The 20,069-nt window shown below is 50.1% G+C and overlaps 1 protein-coding gene across 5 annotated transcripts in view; it reads left to right on the forward strand.

The window, feature by feature from the left end:
- LOC140399634 (alpha-1B-glycoprotein-like) overlaps window positions 1-20,069 on the forward strand; it is a 149,254-nt gene that overhangs the window by 14,225 nt on the left and 114,960 nt on the right. For all 5 annotated transcript variants that reach the window (XM_072489175.1, XM_072489171.1, XM_072489173.1 and 2 more), the window contains exons 4-5: window positions 4,836-5,141; window positions 10,393-10,698. In XM_072489175.1, the coding sequence (XP_072345276.1) occupies window positions 4,836-5,141; window positions 10,393-10,698 (612 nt within the window). The remainder of the gene's footprint in view (window positions 1-4,835; window positions 5,142-10,392; window positions 10,699-20,069) is intronic.

Raw genomic sequence — 20,069 nt, forward strand, 5'->3', positions numbered from 1 at the left:
AAGATTATTATTAATGTGGCGACGAGGGGCTTTTCACAGTAACGTCAGTGCCGGGTTAATGTGAGCCGACTTGTGACACTAATAAAGATTATTATCAATGTGGCGACGAGGGTATTTTCACAGTAACGTCAGTGCCGGGTTAATGTAAGCCTACTTGTGACACTAATAAATATTATTATTAATGTGGCGACGAGTGGATTTTCACAGTAACGTCAGTGCCGGGTTAATGTAAGCCTACTTGTGACACTAATAAAGATTATTATCAATGTGGCGACGAGGGGATTTTCACAGTAACGTCAGTGCCGGGTTAATGTAAGCCTACTTGTGACACTAATAAAGATTATTATTAATGTGGCGACGAGGGTATTTTCACAGTAACGTCAGTGCCGGGTTAATGTAAACCTACTTGTGACACTAATAAAGATTATTATTAATGTGGCGACGAGGGGATTTTCACAGTAACGTCAGTGCCGGGTTAATGTAAACCTACTTGTGACACTAATAAAGATTATTATTAATGTGGCGACGAGGGGATTTTCACAGTAACGTCAGTGCCGGGTTAATGTAAACCTACTTGTGACACTAATAAAGATTATTATTAATGTGGCGACGAGGGGATTTTCACAGTAACGTCAGTGCCGGGTTAATGTAAGCCTACTTGTGACTCTAATAAAGATTATTATTAATGTGGCGACGAGGGGATTTTCACAGTAACGTCACTGCCGGGTTAATGTAAGCCTACTTGTGACTCTAATAAAGATTATTATTAATGTGGCGACGAGGGGATTTTCACAGTAACGTCAGTGCCGGGTTAATGCAAGCCTACTTGTGACTCTAATAAAGATTATTATTAATGTGGCGACGAGGGGATTTTCACAGTAACGTCACTGCCGGGTTAATGTAAGCCTACTTGTGACGCTAATGAAGATTATTACTAATGTGGCGACGAGGGGACTTTCACAGTAACGTCAGTGCCGGGTTAATGTAAACCTACTTGTGACACTAATAAAGATTATTATTAATGTGGCGACGAGGGGATTTTCACAGTAACGTCACTGCCGGGTTAATGTAAGCCTACTTGTGACGCTAATAAAGATTATTACTAATGTGGCGACGAGGGGACTTTCACAGTAACGTCAGTGCCGGGTTAATGTAAGCCTACTTGTGACTCTAATAAAGATTATTATTAATGTGGCGACGAGGGTATTTTCACAGTAACGTCAGTGCCGGGTTAATGTAAGCCTACTTGTGACGCTAATAAAGATTATTACTAATGTGGCGACGAGGGGACTTTCACAGTAACGTCAGTGCCGGGTTAATGTAAACCTACTTGTGACACTAATAAAGATTATTATTAATGTGGCGACGAGGGTATTTTCACAGTAACGTCAGTGCTGGGTTAATGTAAACCTACTTGTGACACTAATAAAGATTATTACTAATGTGGCGACGAGGGGACTTTCACAGTAACGTCAGTGCCGGGTTAATGTAAACCTACTTGTGACACTAATAAAGATTATTATTAATGTGGCGACGAGGGTATTTTCACAGTAACGTCAGTGCCGGGTTAATGTAAACCTACTTGTGACACTAATAAAGATTATTATTAATGTGGCGACGAGGGTATTTTCACAGTAACGTCAGTGCCGGGTTAATGTGAGCCGTCTTGTGACACTAATAAAGATTATTATTAATGTGGCGACGAGGGGATTTTCACAGTAACGTCAGTGCCGGGTTAATGTAAACCTACTTGTGACACTAATAAAGATTATTATTAATGTGGCGACGAGGGGATTTTCACAGTAACGTCAGTGCCGGGTTAATGTAAACCTACTTGTGACACTAATAAAGATTATTATTAATGTGGCGACGAGGATATTTTCACAGTAACGTCAGTGCCGCGTTAATGTAAACCTACTTGTGACACTAATAAAGATTATTATTAATGTGGCGACGAGGGGACTTTCACAGTAACGTCAGTGCCGGGTTAATGTAAGCCGACTTGTGACACTAATAAAGATTATTATTAATGTGGCGACGAGGGGCTTTTCACAGTAACGTCAGTGCCGGGTTAATGTAAACCTACTTGTGACACTAATAAAGATTATTATTAATGTGGCGACGAGGGGATTTTCACAGTAACGTCAGTGCCGGGTTAATGTAAACCTACTTGTGACACTAATAAAGATTATTATTAATGTGGCGACGAGGGGATTTTCACAGTAACGTCAGTGCCGGGTTAATGTAAGCCTACTTGTGACGCTAATAAAGATTATTACTAATGTGGCGACGAGGGGACTTTCACAGTAACGTCAGTGCCGGGTTAATGTAAACCTACTTGTGACACTAATAAAGATTATTATTAATGTGGCGACGAGGGTATTTTCACAGTAACGTCAGTGCTGGGTTAATGTAAACCTACTTGTGACACTAATAAAGATTATTACTAATGTGGCGACGAGGGGACTTTCACAGTAACGTCAGTGCCTGGTTAATGTAAACCTACTTGTGACACTAATAAAGATTATTACTAATGTGGCGACGAGGGGACTTTCACAGTAACGTCAGTGCCGGGTTAATGTAAACCTACTTGTGACACTAATAAAGATTATTATTAATGTGGCGACGAGGGTATTTTCACAGTAACGTCAGTGCCGGGTTAATGTAAACCTACTTGTGACACTAATAAAGATTATTATTAATGTGGCGACGAGGGTATTTTCACAGTAACGTCAGTGCCGGGTTAATGTGAGCCGTCTTGTGACACTAATAAAGATTATTATTAATGTGGCGACGAGGGGATTTTCACAGTAACGTCAGTGCCGGGTTAATGTAAACCTACTTGTGACACTAATAAAGATTATTATTAATGTGGCGACGAGGGGATTTTCACAGTAACGTCAGTGCCGGGTTAATGTAAACCTACTTGTGACACTAATAAAGATTATTATTAATGTGGCGACGAGGATATTTTCACAGTAACGTCAGTGCCGCGTTAATGTAAACCTACTTGTGACACTAATAAAGATTATTATTAATGTGGCGACGAGGGGACTTTCACAGTAACGTCAGTGCCGGGTTAATGTAAGCCGACTTGTGACACTAATAAAGATTATTATTAATGTGGCGACGAGGGGCTTTTCACAGTAACGTCAGTGCCGGGTTAATGTAAACCTACTTGTGACACTAATAAAGATTATTATTAATGTGGCGACGAGGGGATTTTCACAGTAACGTCAGTGCCGGGTTAATGTAAACCTACTTGTGACACTAATAAAGATTATTATTAATGTGGCGACGAGGGGATTTTCACAGTAACGTCAGTGCTGGGTTAATGTGAGCCTACTTGTGACACTAATAAAGATTATTATTAATGTGGCGACGAGGGGATTTTCACAGTAACGTCAGTGCCGCGTTAATGTAAGCCTACTCGTGACACTAATAAAGATTATTATTAATGTGGCGACGAGGGGATTTTCACAGTAACGTCAGTGCCAGGTTAATGTAAACCTACTTGTGACACTAATAAAGATTATTATCAATGTGACGACGAGGGGATTTTCACAGTAACGTCAGTGCCGGGTTAATGTGAGCCTACTTGTGACACTAATAAAGATTATTATTAATGTGGCGATGAGGGTATTTTCACAGTAACGTCAGTGCCAGGTTAATGTAAACCTACTTGTGACACTAATAAAGATTATTATTAATGTGGCGACGAGGGGATTTTCACAGTAACGTCAGTGCCGGGTTAATGTGAGCCTACTTGTGACACTAATAAAGATTATTATTAATGTGGCGATGAGGGTATTTTCACAGTAATGTCAGTGCCGGGTTAATGTGAGCCCACTTGTGACACTAATAAAGATTATTATTAATGTGGCGACGAGGGGATTTTCACAGTAACGTCAGTGCCGGGTTAATGTAAGCCTACTTGTGACACTAAGATTGTACATGAGAGATCTGGGAGTTCAGGTCCATTGTACCCTGAAGGTGACAACGCAGGTCGACAGAGTGGTCAAGAAGGCCTACGGCCTACTTGCCTTCATCGGACGGGGTATTGAGTACAAGAGTCGGCAGGTCATGTTACAGTTGTACAGGACTTTGGTTAGGCCACATTTGGAATACTGCGTGCCGTTCTGGTCGCCACATTACCAGAAGGATGTGGATGCTTTCGAGAGGGTGCAGAGGAGGTTCACCGGGATGTTGCCTGGTATGGAGGGTGCTAGCTACGAAGAGAGGTTGAGTAGATTAGGATTGTTTTCGTTGGAAAGACGGAGGTTGAGAGGGGGGACCTGATTGAGGTCTACAAAATTCTGAGAGGTATGGACAGGGGGGTGGATCGCAACACGCTTTTTCCAAGAGCGGGGGTGCCAATTACGAGGGGGTCCCGATTTCAAGGTGAGAGGGGGAAAGTTTAAGGGAGATGTGCGGGGAAAGTTTTTTACGCAGAGGGTGCCTGGAACGCTTTGCCAGCGGAGGTGGTAGAGGCGGGCACGATAGCATCATTCAAGATGCGTCTAGACAGATATATGAACGGGCGGGGAACAGGGGGAAGTAGATCCTTGGAAAATAGGCGACAGGTTTAGATAGGGGATCTGGATCGGCGCAGGCTGGGAGGGGCGAAGGGCCTGTTCCCGGGCTGTCATTTTCAGTCCCTCAGCTGTTAAAGCAGTTTCCCGGGTCACATACAACCAGGCGACCCCTGTGTTCACCAATGCACCGGGGACGAGATTTGCCGCTCCATTTAAAACTGCTCAGTTACCTTTTCGTGTGAAACTCTCCTTCCCGGTCACAGATTGTCCGTGTGTCTCTCTCTCTCTCTCTCTCTCTAGAGGCACCGGCTCGGCCAACACTCTACCTTCAGCTACAGGTCCCGGTCTTCGTGAGGGGCGAAAGCGTGGAGCTGGTGTGCGTGGCGGAAGGGGCGAGGAGGGGGCGCCGGTTTAGCCTGTCCCGGCTTGGCGCGGAGGAACCGCTGCAGACGCAGCGGGCCCAGTCCTGGAGCAAGTTCGTCGTCTTCCAGCTGCGGGAGGAGGTGGCGATTGGCACCCAGGTGTACACCTGCTCCTATTGGGCGTGGGCACCGGGATCGGACGTGCTCTCGGCGCAGAGCGAGACGGTGGCCGTCACGGTAATCGGTACGAGCAATCTTTCGTGTCTTAGTAATCTGCTCGTCAAACGTACACACTAATCCTAACTAACTCCAACCAACACTAACTGATCAAAACTAACCCTAACTAACACTAACCCTAACTCCGACTAACTCTAACCAACACTAACTAAACAAACTAACTCTAACCAACACTAACTAAACAAACTAACCCTAACCAACACTAACCCTAACTCCGACTAACTCTAACCAACACTAACTAAACAAACTAACCCTAACCAACACTAACCCTAACTCCGACTAACTCTAACCAACACTAACTAAACAAAACTAACTGTAACCAACTCTAACCCTAACTCCGACTAACTCTAACCAACACTAACTAAACAAACTAACTGTAACTAACACTAACCCTAACTCCAACTAACTCTAACCAACACTAACTAAACAAAATTAACACTATCCACACTAACTAACCAAAACTAACTGTAACCACCACTAATCCTAACTCCAACTAACCCTAACCAACACTCACCCTAACTCCGACTAACTCTAAACACTAACTGACCGAAACTAACTCTAACCAACACTGACGCTAACTCCGACTAGCTCTAACCATACTAACTGACCGAACTAACTCTAACCAACACTAACCCTAACTCCGACTAACTCTAACCAACACTAACTGCCAGAACCAACTCTAACCAACACTAACTCCAACCATCTCTAACCAACACTAACTGACTGAAACTAACTCTAATCAACACTAACCCGAATTCCAACTAACTCTAACGAACACTAACTGACTGAAACTAACTCTAACCAACACTGACCCGAACAATGACTAACTCTAACCAACACTAACTAAACAAAACTAACTATAACCAACACTAACAAAACAAAACTAACTGTAACCAACACTAACCCTAACTCCAACTAACTCTAATCAACACTAACCCTATCTCTGACTAACTCTAACCAACACTAACCCTAACTCTGGCTAACTCTAACCAACACTAACCCTAACTCCAACTAACACTAACCAACACTAATTGACCAAAACTAACTCTAACCAACACTAACTCCAACTAACTCTAACCAACACTAACTAAACAAAACTAACTCTAACCAACGCTAACCCGAACTCCGACTAATTCTAACTGTTATGGGCCAGGGTTAAGAAAACTCCAAAGTATAACACGGAGTTCACCTGACCGTTAACCGTTTCTTGAATTTGGTTACTCTGGACACGAGGGGCTGCCTTTCAGCGGTTATTCAACAGAATTCTCACGCTGAAAAACAAGCTTTATTCTACGAATTTAGTGAACATTTTTATAAACACACACACAGGAAAAATTATTAACTACAAACATAAAGTCCCCACACACAGCTACAGTAATCCATGTATAACCCTTAATGAATTCCCCCTTAACTGTTCCAATTCAATAACAAAATCCAAGTAAAACCAGAAAGCCCTTTTCAAAAGTGTGGTCGGTCAGCACACGGTATTCTCACTGGTATAAGACTTGTTATTGTTTCTCTGTCCCCTTTCCAAACAGCGGGTTTGAATTCCTCCCAGAATGCAATTCTCCCTCGTCCGTTACCAAGCAGCCTGGGAGCAGCTTTTCGAAGTGAAGATGGAGAGACCCTCCCTTCACCCTGTCCAGTTCAAACCCAGTCCAGAACTCAAAGCGAAAGTAAAAACTCTCAGAGCCACAGCCCAGCTCCGCCCACGCCATGACATCACCGAAGCCATGTGATAGGACACATTTCTTTAAGGGGCACTCCCATGACACTCTGAACCTGTACCCCGAGATCTCTTTGCTCTGTAAGTCTCCCCAACTCCCTACCGTTAACTGAGTAGCTCCAAAGGCAGCACGGTGGCGCAGTGGTTAGCACTGCTGCCTCACGGCGCCGAGGTCCCTGGTTCGACGCCGGCTCTGGGTCACTGTCGGTGTGGAGGTTGCACATTCTCCCCGTGTCTGCGTCGGTTTCACCCCCACAGGTGTGCAGGGTACATAGAACATAGAACATAGAACGATACAGCGCAATACAGGCCCTTCGGCCCACGATGTTGCACCGAAACAAAAGCCATCTAACCTACACTATGCCATTATCATCCATATGCTTATCCAATAAACTTTTGAATGCCCTCAATGTTGGCGAGTTCACTACTGTAGCAGGTAGGGCATTCCACGGCCTCACTACTCTTTGCGTAAAGAACCTACCTCTGACCTCTGTCCTATATCTATTACCCCTCAGTTTAAAGCTATGTCCCCTCGTGCCAGCCATATCCATCCGCGGGAGAAGGCTCTCACTGTCCACCCTATCCAACCCCCTGATCATTTTGTATTCCTCTATTAAGTCTCCTCTTAACCTTCTTCTCTCCAACGAAAATAACCTCAAGTCCATCAGCCTTTCCTCATAAGATTTTCCCTCCATACCAGGCAACATCCTGGTAAATCTCCTCTGCACCCGCTCCAAAGCCTCCACGTCCTTCCTATAGCGCGGTGACCAGAACTGTACGCAATACTCCAAATGCGGCTGTGCCAGAGTTCTGTACAGCTGCAACATGACCTCCTGACTCCGGAACTCAATCCCTCTACCAATAAAGGCCAACACTCCATAGGCCTTCTTCACAACCCTATCAACCTGGGTGGCAACTTTCAGGGATCTATGTACATGGACACCTAGATCCCTCTGCTCATCCACACTTCCAAGAACTTTACCATTAGCCAAATATTCCGCATTCCTGTTATTCCTTCCAAAGTGAATCACCTCACACTTCTCTACATTAAACTCCATTTGCCACCTCTCAGCCCAGCTCTGCAGCTTATCTATATCCCTCTGTAACCTGCTACATCCTTCCACACTATCGACAACACCACCGACTTTAGTATCATCTGCAAATTTACTCACCCACCCTTCTGCGCCTTCCTCTAGGTCATTGATAAAAATGACAAACAGCAACGGCCCCAGAACAGATCCTTGTGGTACTCCACTTGTGACTGAACTCCATTCTGAACATTTCCCATCAACCACCACCCTCTGTCTTCTTTCAGCTAGGCAATTTCTGATCCACATCTCTAAATCACCCTCAATCCCCAGCCTCCGTATTTTCTGCAATAGCCTACCGTGGGGAACCTTATCAAACGCTTTGCTGAAATCCATATACACCACATCAACTGCTCTACCCTCGTCTACCTGTTCAGTCACCTTCTCAAAGAACTCGATAAGGTTTGTGAGGCATGACCTACCCTTCACAAAGCCATGCTGACTATCCCTGATCATATTATTCCTATCTAGATGATTATAAATCTTGTCTCTTATAATCCCCTCCAAGACTTTACCCACTACAGACGTGAGGCTCACTGGTCTGTAGTTGCCGGGGTTGTCTCTACTCCCCTTTTTGAACAAAGGGACCACATTTGCTGTCCTCCAGTCCTCTGGCACTATTCCTGTAGCCAATGATGACATAAAAATCAAAGCCAAAGGTCCAGCAATCTCTTCCCTGGCCTCCCATAGAATCCTAGGATAAATCCCATCAGGTCCCGGGGACTTATCTATTTTCAGCCTGTCCAGAATTGCCAACACCTCTTCCCTACGTACCTCAATGCCATCTATTCTATTAGCCTGGGGCTCAGCATTCTCCTCCACAACATTATCTTTTTCCTGAGTGAATACTGACGAAAAATATTCATTTAGTATCTCGCCTATCTCTTCAGACTCCACACACAATTTCCCATCCCTGTCCTTGACTGGTCCTACTCTTCCCCTAGTCATTCGCTTATTCCTGACATACCTATAGAAAGCTTTTGGGTTTTCCTTGATCCTTCCTGCCAAATACTTCTCATGTCCCCTCCTTGCTCGTCTTAGCTCTCTCTTTAGATCCTTCCTCGCTACCTTGTAACTATCCATCGCCCCAACCGAAACTTCACACCTCATCTTCACATAGGCCTCCTTCTTCCTCTTAACAAGAGATTCCACTTCCCTGGTAAACCACGGTTCCCTCGCTCGACGCCTTCCTCCCTGTCTGACCGGTACATACTTATCAAGAACACGCAGTAGCTGATCCTTGTACAAGCCCCACTTATCCAGTGTGCCCAACACTTGCAGCCTACTTCTCCACCTTATCCCCCCCAAGTCACGTCTAATGGCATCATAATTGCCCTTCCCCCAGCTATAACTCTTGCCCTGCGGTGTATACTTATCCCTTTCCATCATTAACGTAAACGTCACCGTATTCCTATCTAGATGATTATAAATCTTGTCTCTTATAATCCCCTCCAAGACTTTACCCACTACAGACGTGAGGCTCACTGGTCTATAGTTGCCGGGGTTGTCTCTGCTCCCCTTCTTGAACAAAGGGACCACATTTGCTATCCTCCAGTCCTCTGGCACTATTCCTGTAGCCAATGATGACATAAAAATCAAAGCCAAAGGTCCAGCAATCTCTTCCCTGGCCCCCCAGAGAATCCTAGGATAAATCCCATCAGGTCCCGGGGACTTATCTATTTTCAGCCTGTCCAGAATTGCCAACACCTCTTCCCTACGTACCTCAATGCCATCTATTCTATTAGCCTGGGGCTCAGCATTCTCCTCCACAACATTATCTTTTTCCTGAGTGAATACTGACGAAAAATATTCATTTAGTATCTCGCCTATCTCTTCAGACGCCACGCACAACTTCCCGAGGTGGATTGGCCGCGCTAAATTGTCCCTTAATTGGAAAAAATGAATTGGGTACTCCAAATTTAAAGAAAGGAAAATGTTTCAAAAACCGTGTCGGTCCCGCTCCGGTTCGATCGACCCAAACGCATCGCCTCACATTTATCCAAATTAAACGGCATCTTCTGTGCATTGGGCCACTGCCCCAATTGGTCGCGAGAGGGGAGGGGGAGAGCCCCAAAGGACCCGGGCCGCAGAAATCCCGGCGTCGGGGAACGGCGACCGACGCAAAGAACAAAGAACAAAGAAAAGCACCACTTTGGTTCGGGCTCCCCCCGGGGGGGGGGGGGTGACTCCCCGACACCATCGGACCCGGAGTCACGAGGGGAGGTGATCGGGAAAAAGCGGACGCACTCTCAGTCCAGGCGGAAGGGCTCCCGGAGCTTCTTGGAGAGAGGGTGGGGGGCGTTGGTTCAAAGATCAAGATTTTTCCTCAGTGACGCGCAGGGTGTCTTGTTACGGGGAGCGGGGGGGTTCTGCAAGATACCCAATCACCCTCCAGGTTGAGTAGGAACCCTACCAAACCCCGACGTCTTCTTGTGATTCCGCAGAGCGAGCCCCCAAACCGACGATCGCCCCCGAGGGAGCCTATCGGACGTTTGTCGAAGGCGAGGCGGTAAGAATCGCCTGTACAGCTCCCTGGGCCCTCACCAACGCCACGTTCCTGCTGTACCAGGGCACGGAGGACGAGGCCAGCGCCTCGGCGACCAGCACACCGGGCAGCAACGCCACCACCTTCGACACCGGCGGGGGCGCGGGCGTGGGCAGGCGGGATTACAGCTGCGCCTACGTCACGGAGGTGTCGGAGAGACGGATCGAGTCGCAGCGCAGCGAGACGGTGCGGATCCGGGTGGAGAGTACGTCCAGGGGTCCGGAGGGTCGAGGGGGGCAGCGCTCGGTGGGGAGGCCGCGGGAGGTGGAGCGTCAGCCTGGGGGCGTCTCCAACCCTACAATCCGCATGAGGATTAGATGAGAATTGTAGGGGCCGGAGGAGGTTACAGAGATAGGGAGGGAGGGAGGGATTGGAACAGGAGGATGAGAATTGTAGGGGCTGGAGGAGGTTACAGAGATAGGGAGGGAGGGAGGGATTTGAACAGGAGGATGAGAATTGTAGGGGCTGGAGGAGGTTACAGAGATAGGGAGGGAGGGAGGGAGGGATTTGAACAGGAGGATGGGAATTGTAGGGGCTGGAGGAGGTTACAGAGATAGGGAGGGAGGGAGCGAGGGAAGGATTTGAAGAGGAGGATGAGAATTGTAGGGGTTGGAGGAGGTTACAGAGATAGGGAGGGAGGGAGGGATTTGAACAGGAGGATGGGAATTGTAGGGGCTGGAGGAGGTTACAGAGATAGGGAGGGAGGGGGCGAGGGAGGGATTTGAACAGGAGGATGAGAATTGTAGGGGCCGGAGGAGGTTACAGAGATAGGGAGGGAGGGGGCGAGGGATTTGAACAGGAGGATGGGAATTGTAGGGGCTGGAGGAGGTTACAGAGATAGGGAGGGAGGGAGGGAGGGATTTGAACAGGAGGATGGGAATTGTAGGGGCTGGAGGAGGTTACAGAGATAGGGAGGGAGGGAGGGATTTGAACTGGAGGATGAGAATTGTAGGGGCTGGAGGAGGTTACAGAGATAGGGAGGGAGGGATTTGAACAGCAGGATGGGAATTGTAGGGGCTGGGGGAGGTTACAGAGAGAGGGAGGGAGGGAGGGATTTGAACAGGAGGATGGGAATTGTAGGGGCTGGAGGAGGTTACAGAGATAGGGAGGGAGGGAGGGATTTGAACAGGAGGATGGGAATTGTAGGGGCTGGAGGAGGTTACAGAGATAGGGAGGGAGCGAGTGAGGGATTTGAACAGGAGGATGGGAATTGTAGGGGCTGGAGGAGGTTACAGAGATGGGGAGGGAGGGAGGGATTTGAACAGGAGGATGAGAATTGTGGGGGCTGGAGGTGGTTACAGAGATAAGGAGGGAGAGGGCGAGGGAGGGATTTGAACAGGAGAATGGGAATTGTAGGGGCTGGAGGAGGTTACAGAGATAGGGAGGGGGCGAGGGAGGGATTTGAACAGGACGATGAGAATTGTAGGGGCTGGAGGAGGTTACAGAGATAGGGAGTGGGCGAGGGAGGGATTTGAACAGGAGGATGGGAATTGTAGGGGCTGGAGGAGGTTACAGAGATAGGGAGGGAGGGAGGGATTTGAACAGGAGGATGGGAATTGTAGGGGCTGGAGGAGGTTACAGAGATAGGGATGGAGGGAGGGATTTGAACAGGAGGATGAGAATTGTAGGGGCTGGAGGAGGTTACAGAGATAGGGAGGGAGGGAGGGAGGGATTTAAACAGGAGGATGGGAATTGTAGGGTCTGGAGGAGGTTACAGAGATAGGGAGGGAGGGAGGGAGGGATTTAAACAGGAGGATGGGAATTGTAGGGGCTGGAGGAGGTTACAGAGATAGGGAGGGAGGGAGGGAGGGATTTAAACAGGAGGATGAGAATTGTAGGGGCTGGAGGAGGTTACAGAGATAGGGAGGGAGAGGGCGAGGGAACGATTTGAACAGGAGGATGGGAATTGTAGGGGCTGGAGGAGGTTACAGAGATATGGAGGGATGGAGGGATTTGAACAGGAGGATGGGAATTGTAGGGGCTGGAGGAGGTTACAGAGAATGGGAGGGAGGGAGGGATTTGAACAGGAGGATGGGAATTGTAGGGGCTGGAGGAGGTTACAGAGATAGGGAGGGGGCGAGGGAGGGATTTGAACAGGACGATGGGAATTGTAGGGGCTGGAGGAGGTTACAGAGATAGGGAGGGAGGGAGCGAGGGAGGGATTTGAACAGGAGGATGGGAATTGTAGGGGCTGGAGGAGGTTACAGAGATAGGGAGGGAGGGAGGGATCTGAACAGGAGGATGAGAATTGTAGGGGCTGGAGGAGGTTACAGAGATAGGGGGCGAGGGAGGGATTTGAACAGGAGGATGGGAATTGTAGGGGCTGGAGGAGGTTACAGAGATAGGGACGGAGGGAGCGATGGAGGGATTTGAACAGGAGGATGGGAATTGTAGGGGCTGGAGGAGGTTACAGAGATAGGGAGGGAGGGAGGGATTGGAACAGGAGGATGGGAATTGTAGGGGCTGGAGGAGGTTACAGAGATAGGGAGGGAGGGATCTGAACAGGAGGATGAGAATTGTAGGGGCTGGAGGAGGTTACAGAGATAGGGAGCGAGGGAGGGATTTGAACAGGAGGACGGGAATTGTAGGGGCTGGAGGAGGTTACAGAGATAGGGAGGGAGGGAGCGAGGGAGGGATTTGAACAGGAGGATGAGAATTGTAGGGGCTGGAGGAGGTTACAGAGATAGGGAGGGAGGGAGGGATTTGAACAGGAGGCTGGGAATTGTAGGGGCTGGAGGAGGTTACAGAGATAGGGAGGGAGGGAGGGATTTGAACAGGAGGATGGGAATTGTAGGGGCTGGAGGAGGTTACAGAGATAGGGAGGGATGGAGGGATTTGAACAGGGGGATGGGAATTGTCGGGGCTGGAGGAGGTTACAGAGATAGGGAGGGAGGGAGGGATTTGAACAGGAGGATGGGAATTGTAGGGGCTGGAGGAGGTTACAGAGATAGGGAGGTATGGAGGGATTTGAACAGGGGGATGGGAATTGTAGGGGCTGGAGGAGGTTACAGAGATAGGGAGGGAGGGAGGGAGGGATTTGAACAGGAGGATGAGAATTGTAGGGGCTGGAGGAGGTTACAGAGATAGGGAGGGAGGGAGGGATTTGAACAGGAGGATGAGAATTGTAGGGGCTGGAGGAGGTTACAGAGATAGGGAGGGAGGGAGGGAGGGATTTGAACAGGAGGATGAGAATTGTAGGGGCTGGAGGAGGTTACAGAGATAGGGAGGGAGGGAGGGAGGGATTTGAACAGGAGGATGAGAATTGTAGGGGCTGGAGGAGGTTACAGAGATAGGAAGGGAGGGAGGCAGGGATTTGAACAGGAGGATGGGAATTGTAGTGGCTTGAGGAGGTTATGGAGATAGGGAGGGAGGGGGCGAGGGAGGGATTTGAACAGGAGTATGAGAATTGTGGGGGCTGGAGGAGGTTACAGAGATAGGGAGGGAGGGGGCGAGGGAGGGATTTGAACAGGAGGATGAGAATTGTAGGGGCTGGAGGAGGTTACAGAGATAGGGAGGGAGGGAGCGAGGGAGGGATTTGAACAGGGGGATGGGAATTGTAGGGGCTGGAGGAGGTGACAGAGATAGGGAGGGAGGGAGGTATTTGAACAGGAGGATGGGAATTGTCGGGGCTGGAGGAGGTTACAGATATAGGGAGGGAGGGAGGGATTTGAACAGGAGGATGGGAATTGTAGGGGCTGGAGGAGGTGACAGAGATAGGGAGGGAGGGAGGGATTTGAACAGGAGGATGGGAATTGTATGGGCTGGAGGAGGTTACAGAGATAGGGAGGGAGGGAGGGATTTGAACTGGAGGATGGGAATTGTAGGGGCTGGAGGAGGTTACAGAGATGGGGGGAGGGGGGCGAGGGAGGGATTTGAACAGGAGGATGAGAATTGTCGGGGCTGGAGGAGGTTACAGAGATAGGGAGGGAGGGAGGGATTTGAACAGGAGGATGGGAATTGTAGGGGCTGGAGGAGGTTACAGAGATAGGGAGGGAGGGGGCGAGGGAGGAATTTGAACAGGAGGATGGGAATTGTAGGGGCTGGAGGAGGTTACAGAGATAGGGAGGGAGGGAGGGATTTGAACAGGAGGATGGGAATTGTAGGGGCTGGAGGAGGTTACAGAGATAGGGAGGGAGGGAGGGATTTGAACAGGAGGATGAGAATTGTCGGGGCTGGAGGAGGTTACAGAGATAGGGAGGGAGGGAGGGATTTGAACAGGAGGATGGGAATTGTAGGGGCTGGAGGAGGTTACAGAGATAGGGATGAGGGGGCGAGGGAGGAATTTGAACAGGAGGATGGGAATTGTAGGGGCTGGAGGAGGTTACAGAGATAGGGAGGGAGGGAGGGATTTGAACAGGAGGATGGGAATTGTATGGGCTGGAGGAGGTTACAGAGATAGGGAGGGAGGGAGGGATTTGAACTGGAGGATGGGAATTGTAGGGGCTGGAGGAGGTTACAGAGATGGGGGGAGGGGGGCGAGGGAGGGATTTGAACAGGAGGATGAGAATTGTCGGGGCTGGAGGAGGTTACAGAGATAGGGAGGGAGGGAGTGAGGGATTTGAACAGGAGGATGGGAATTGTAGGGGCTGGAGGAGGTTACAGAGTTGGGGAGGGAGGGATTTGAACACGACGATGAGAATTGTAGGGGCTGGAGGAGGTTACAGAGATAAGGAGGGAGTGGGCGAGGGAGGGATTTGAACAGGAGAATGAGAATTGTAGGGGCTGGAGGAGGTTACAGAGATAGGGAGGGGGCGAGGGAGGGATTTGTACAGGAGGATGGGAATTGTCGGGGCTGGAGGAGGTTACAGAGATGGGGAGGGAGCGAGGGAGGGATTTGAAGAGGGGGATGGGAATTGTAGGGGCTGGAGGAGGTTACAGAGATAGGGAGGGAGGGGGCGAGGAACGAATTTGAACAGGAGGATCGGAATTGTAGGGGCTGGAGGAGGTTACAGAGATAGGGAGGGAGGGAGGGATTTGAACTGGAGGATGGGAATTGTAGGGGCTGAAGGAGGTTACAGAGATGGGGGGAGGGGGGCGAGGGAGGGATTTGAACAGGAGGATGAGAATTGTCGGGGCTGGAGGAGGTTACAGAGATAGGGAGGGAGGGGGCGAGGGAGGGATTTGAACAGGAGGATGGGAATTGTAGGGGCTGGAGGAGGTTACAGAGATAGGGAGGGAGGGATTTGAACAGGAGGATGAGAATTGTAGGGGCTGGAGGAGGTTACAGAGATAGGGAGGGAGCGAGGGAGGGATTTGAACAGGAGGATGAGAATTGTAGGGGCTGGAGGAGGTTACAGAGATAGGGAGGGAGCGAGTGAGGGATTTGAACAGGAGGATGGGAATTGTAGGGGCTGGAGGAGGTTACAGAGATGGGGAGGGAGGGAGGGATTTGAACAGGAGAATGAGAATTGTAGGGGCTGGAGGAGGTTACAGAGATAGGGAGGGAGGGATTTGAACAGGAGAATGGGAATTGTAGGGGCTGGAGGAGGTTACAGAGATAGGGAGGGGGCGAGGGAGGGATTTGAACAGGACGATGAGAATTGTAGGGGCTGGAGGAGGTTACAGAGATAGGGAGGGAGGGAGGGATTTGAACAGGAGGATGGGAATTGTAGGGGCTGGAGGAGGTTACAGAGATAGGGATGGAGGGAGGGATTTGAACAGGAGGATGAGAATTGTAGGTGCTGGAGGAGGTTACAGAGATAGGGAGGGAGGGAGGGAGGGATTTAAACAGGAGGATGGGAATTGTAGGGTCTGGAGGAGGTTACAGAGCTAGGGAGGGAGGGAGGGAGGGATTTAAACAGGAGGATGGGAATTGTAGGGGCTGGAGGAGGTTACAGAGATAGGGAGGGAGGGATTTAAACAGGAGGATGAGAATTGTAGGGGCTGGAGGAGGTTACAGAGATAGGGAGGGAGGGAGGGAGGGATTTGAACAGGAGGATGAGAATTGTAGGGGCTGGAGGAGGTTACAGAGATAGGGAGGAAGAGGGCGAGGGAACGATTTCAACAGAAGGATGGGAATTGTAGGGTCTGGAGGAGGTTACAGAGCTAGGGACGGAGGGAGCGAGGGAGGGATTTGAACAGGAGGATGAGAATTGTAGGGGCTGGAGGAGGTTACAGAGATAGGGAGCGAGGGAGGGATTTGAACAGGAGGATGGGAATTGTCGGGGCTGGAGGAGGTTACAGAGATAGGGAGGGAGGGGGCGAGGGAGGGATTTGAACAGGAGGATGGGAATTGTAGGGGCTGGAGGAGGTTACAGAGATAGGGAGGGAGGGATTTGAACAGGAGGATGAGAATTGTAGGGGCTGGAGGAGGTTACAGAGATAGGGAGGGAGCGAGGGAGGGATTTGAACAGGAGGATGAGAATTGTAGGGGCTGGAGGAGGTTACAGAGATAGGGAGGGAGCGAGTGAGGGATTTGAACAGGAGGATGGGAATTGTAGGGGCTGGAGGAGGTTACAGAGATGGGGAGGGAGGGAGGGATTTGAACAGGAGAATGAGAATTGTAGGGGCTGGAGGAGGTTACAGAGATAGGGAGGGAGGGATTTGAACAGGAGAATGGGAATTGTAGGGGCTGGAGGAGGTTACAGAGATAGGGAGGGGGCGAGGGAGGGATTTGAACAGGACGATGAGAATTGTAGGGGCTGGAGGAGGTTACAGAGATAGGGAGGGAGGGAGGGATTTGAACAGGAGGATGGGAATTGTAGGGGCTGGAGGAGGTTACAGAGATAGGGATGGAGGGAGGGATTTGAACAGGAGGATGAGAATTGTAGGTGCTGGAGGAGGTTACAGAGATAGGGAGGGAGGGAGGGAGGGATTTAAACAGGAGGATGGGAATTGTAGGGTCTGGAGGAGGTTACAGAGCTAGGGAGGGAGGGAGGGAGGGATTTAAACAGGAGGATGGGAATTGTAGGGGCTGGAGGAGGTTACAGAGATAGGGAGGGAGGGATTTAAACAGGAGGATGAGAATTGTAGGGGCTGGAGGAGGTTACAGAGATAGGGAGGGAGGGAGGGAGGGATTTGAACAGGAGGATGAGAATTGTAGGGGCTGGAGGAGGTTACAGAGATAGGGAGGAAGAGGGCGAGGGAACGATTTCAACAGAAGGATGGGAATTGTAGGGTCTGGAGGAGGTTACAGAGCTAGGGACGGAGGGAGCGAGGGAGGGATTTGAACAGGAGGATGAGAATTGTAGGGGCTGGAGGAGGTTACAGAGATAGGGAGGGAGGGATTTGAACAGCAGGATGGGAATTGTAGGGGCTGGGGGAGGTTACAGAGAGAGGGAGGGAGGGAGGGATTTGAACAGGAGGATGGGAATTGTAGGGGCTGGAGGAGGTTACAGAGATAGGGAGGGAGGGAGGGATTTGAACAGGAGGATGGGAATTGTAGGGGCTGGAGGAGGTTACAGAGATAGGGAGGGAGCGAGTGAGGGATTTGAACAGGAGGATGGGAATTGTAGGGGCTGGAGGAGGTTACAGAGATGGGGAGGGAGGGAGGGATTTGAACAGGAGGATGAGAATTGTGGGGGCTGGAGGTGGTTACAGAGATAAGGAGGGAGAGGGCGAGGGAGGGATTTGAACAGGAGAATGGGAATTGTAGGGGCTGGAGGAGGTTACAGAGATAGGGAGGGGGCGAGGGAGGGATTTGAACAGGACGATGAGAATTGTAGGGGCTGGAGGAGGTTACAGAGATAGGGAGTGGGCGAGGGAGGGATTTGAACAGGAGGATGGGAATTGTAGGGGCTGGAGGAGGTTACAGAGATAGGGAGGGAGGGAGGGATTTGAACAGGAGGATGGGAATTGTAGGGGCTGGAGGAGGTTACAGAGATAGGGATGGAGGGAGGGATTTGAACAGGAGGATGAGAATTGTAGGGGCTGGAGGAGGTTACAGAGATAGGGAGGGAGGGAGGGAGGGATTTAAACAGGAGGATGGGAATTGTAGGGTCTGGAGGAGGTTACAGAGATAGGGAGGGAGGGAGGGAGGGATTTAAACAGGAGGATGGGAATTGTAGGGGCTGGAGGAGGTTACAGAGATAGGGAGGGAGGGAGGGAGGGATTTAAACAGGAGGATGAGAATTGTAGGGGCTGGAGGAGGTTACAGAGATAGGGAGGGAGAAGGCGAGGGAACGATTTGAACAGGAGGATGGGAATTGTAGGGGCTGGAGGAGGTTACAGAGATATGGAGGGATGGAGGGATTTGAACAGGAGGATGGGAATTGTAGGGGCTGGAGGAGGTTACAGAGAATGGGAGGGAGGGAGGGATTTGAACAGGAGGATGGGAATTGTAGGGGCTGGAGGAGGTTACAGAGATAGGGAGGGGGCGAGGGAGGGATTTGAACAGGACGATGGGAATTGTAGGGGCTGGAGGAGGTTACAGAGATAGGGAGGGAGGGAGCGAGGGAGGGATTTGAACAGGAGGATGGGAATTGTAGGGGCTGGAGGAGGTTACAGAGATAGGGAGGGAGGGAGGGATCTGAACAGGAGGATGAGAATTGTAGGGGCTGGAGGAGGTTACAGAGATAGGGGGCGAGGGAGGGATTTGAACAGGAGGATGGGAATTGTAGGGGCTGGAGGAGGTTACAGAGATAGGGACGGAGGGAGCGATGGAGGGATTTGAACAGGAGGATGGGAATTGTAGGGGCTGGAGGAGGTTACAGAGATAGGGAGGGAGGGAGGGATTGGAACAGGAGGATGGGAATTGTAGGGGCTGGAGGAGGTTACAGAGATAGGGAGGGAGGGATCTGAACAGGAGGATGAGAATTGTAGGGGCTGGAGGAGGTTACAGAGATAGGGAGCGAGGGAGGGATTTGAACAGGAGGACGGGAATTGTAGGGGCTGGAGGAGGTTACAGAGATAGGGAGGGAGGGAGCGAGGGAGGGATTTGAACAGGAGGATGAGAATTGTAGGGGCTGGAGGAGGTTACAGAGATAGGGAGGGAGGGAGGGATTTGAACAGGAGGCTGGGAATTGTAGGGGCTGGAGGAGGTTACAGAGATAGGGAGGGAGGGAGGGATTTGAACAGGAGGATGGGAATTGTAGGGGCTGGAGGAGGTTACAGAGATAGGGAGGGATGGAGGGATTTGAACAGGGGGATGGGAATTGTCGGGGCTGGAGGAGGTTACAGAGATAGGGAGGGAGGGAGGGATTTGAACAGGAGGATGGGAATTGTAGGGGCTGGAGGAGGTTACAGAGATAGGGAGGTATGGAGGGATTTGAACAGGGGGATGGGAATTGTAGGGGCTGGAGGAGGTTACAGAGATAGGGAGGGAGGGAGGGAGGGATTTGAACAGGAGGATGAGAATTGTAGGGGCTGGAGGAGGTTACAGAGATAGGGAGGGAGGGAGGGATTTGAACAGGAGGATGAGAATTGTAGGGGCTGGAGGAGGTTACAGAGATAGGGAGGGAGGGAGGGAGGGATTTGAACAGGAGGATGAGAATTGTAGGGGCTGGAGGAGGTTACAGAGATAGGGAGGGAGGGAGGGAGGGATTTGAACAGGAGGATGAGAATTGTAGGGGCTGGAGGAGGTTACAGAGATAGGAAGGGAGGGAGGCAGGGATTTGAACAGGAGGATGGGAATTGTAG

This window comes from Scyliorhinus torazame, chromosome 23 (genome assembly GCF_047496885.1).
Source record: "Scyliorhinus torazame isolate Kashiwa2021f chromosome 23, sScyTor2.1, whole genome shotgun sequence".
Taxonomy (NCBI): domain Eukaryota; kingdom Metazoa; phylum Chordata; class Chondrichthyes; order Carcharhiniformes; family Scyliorhinidae; genus Scyliorhinus; species Scyliorhinus torazame.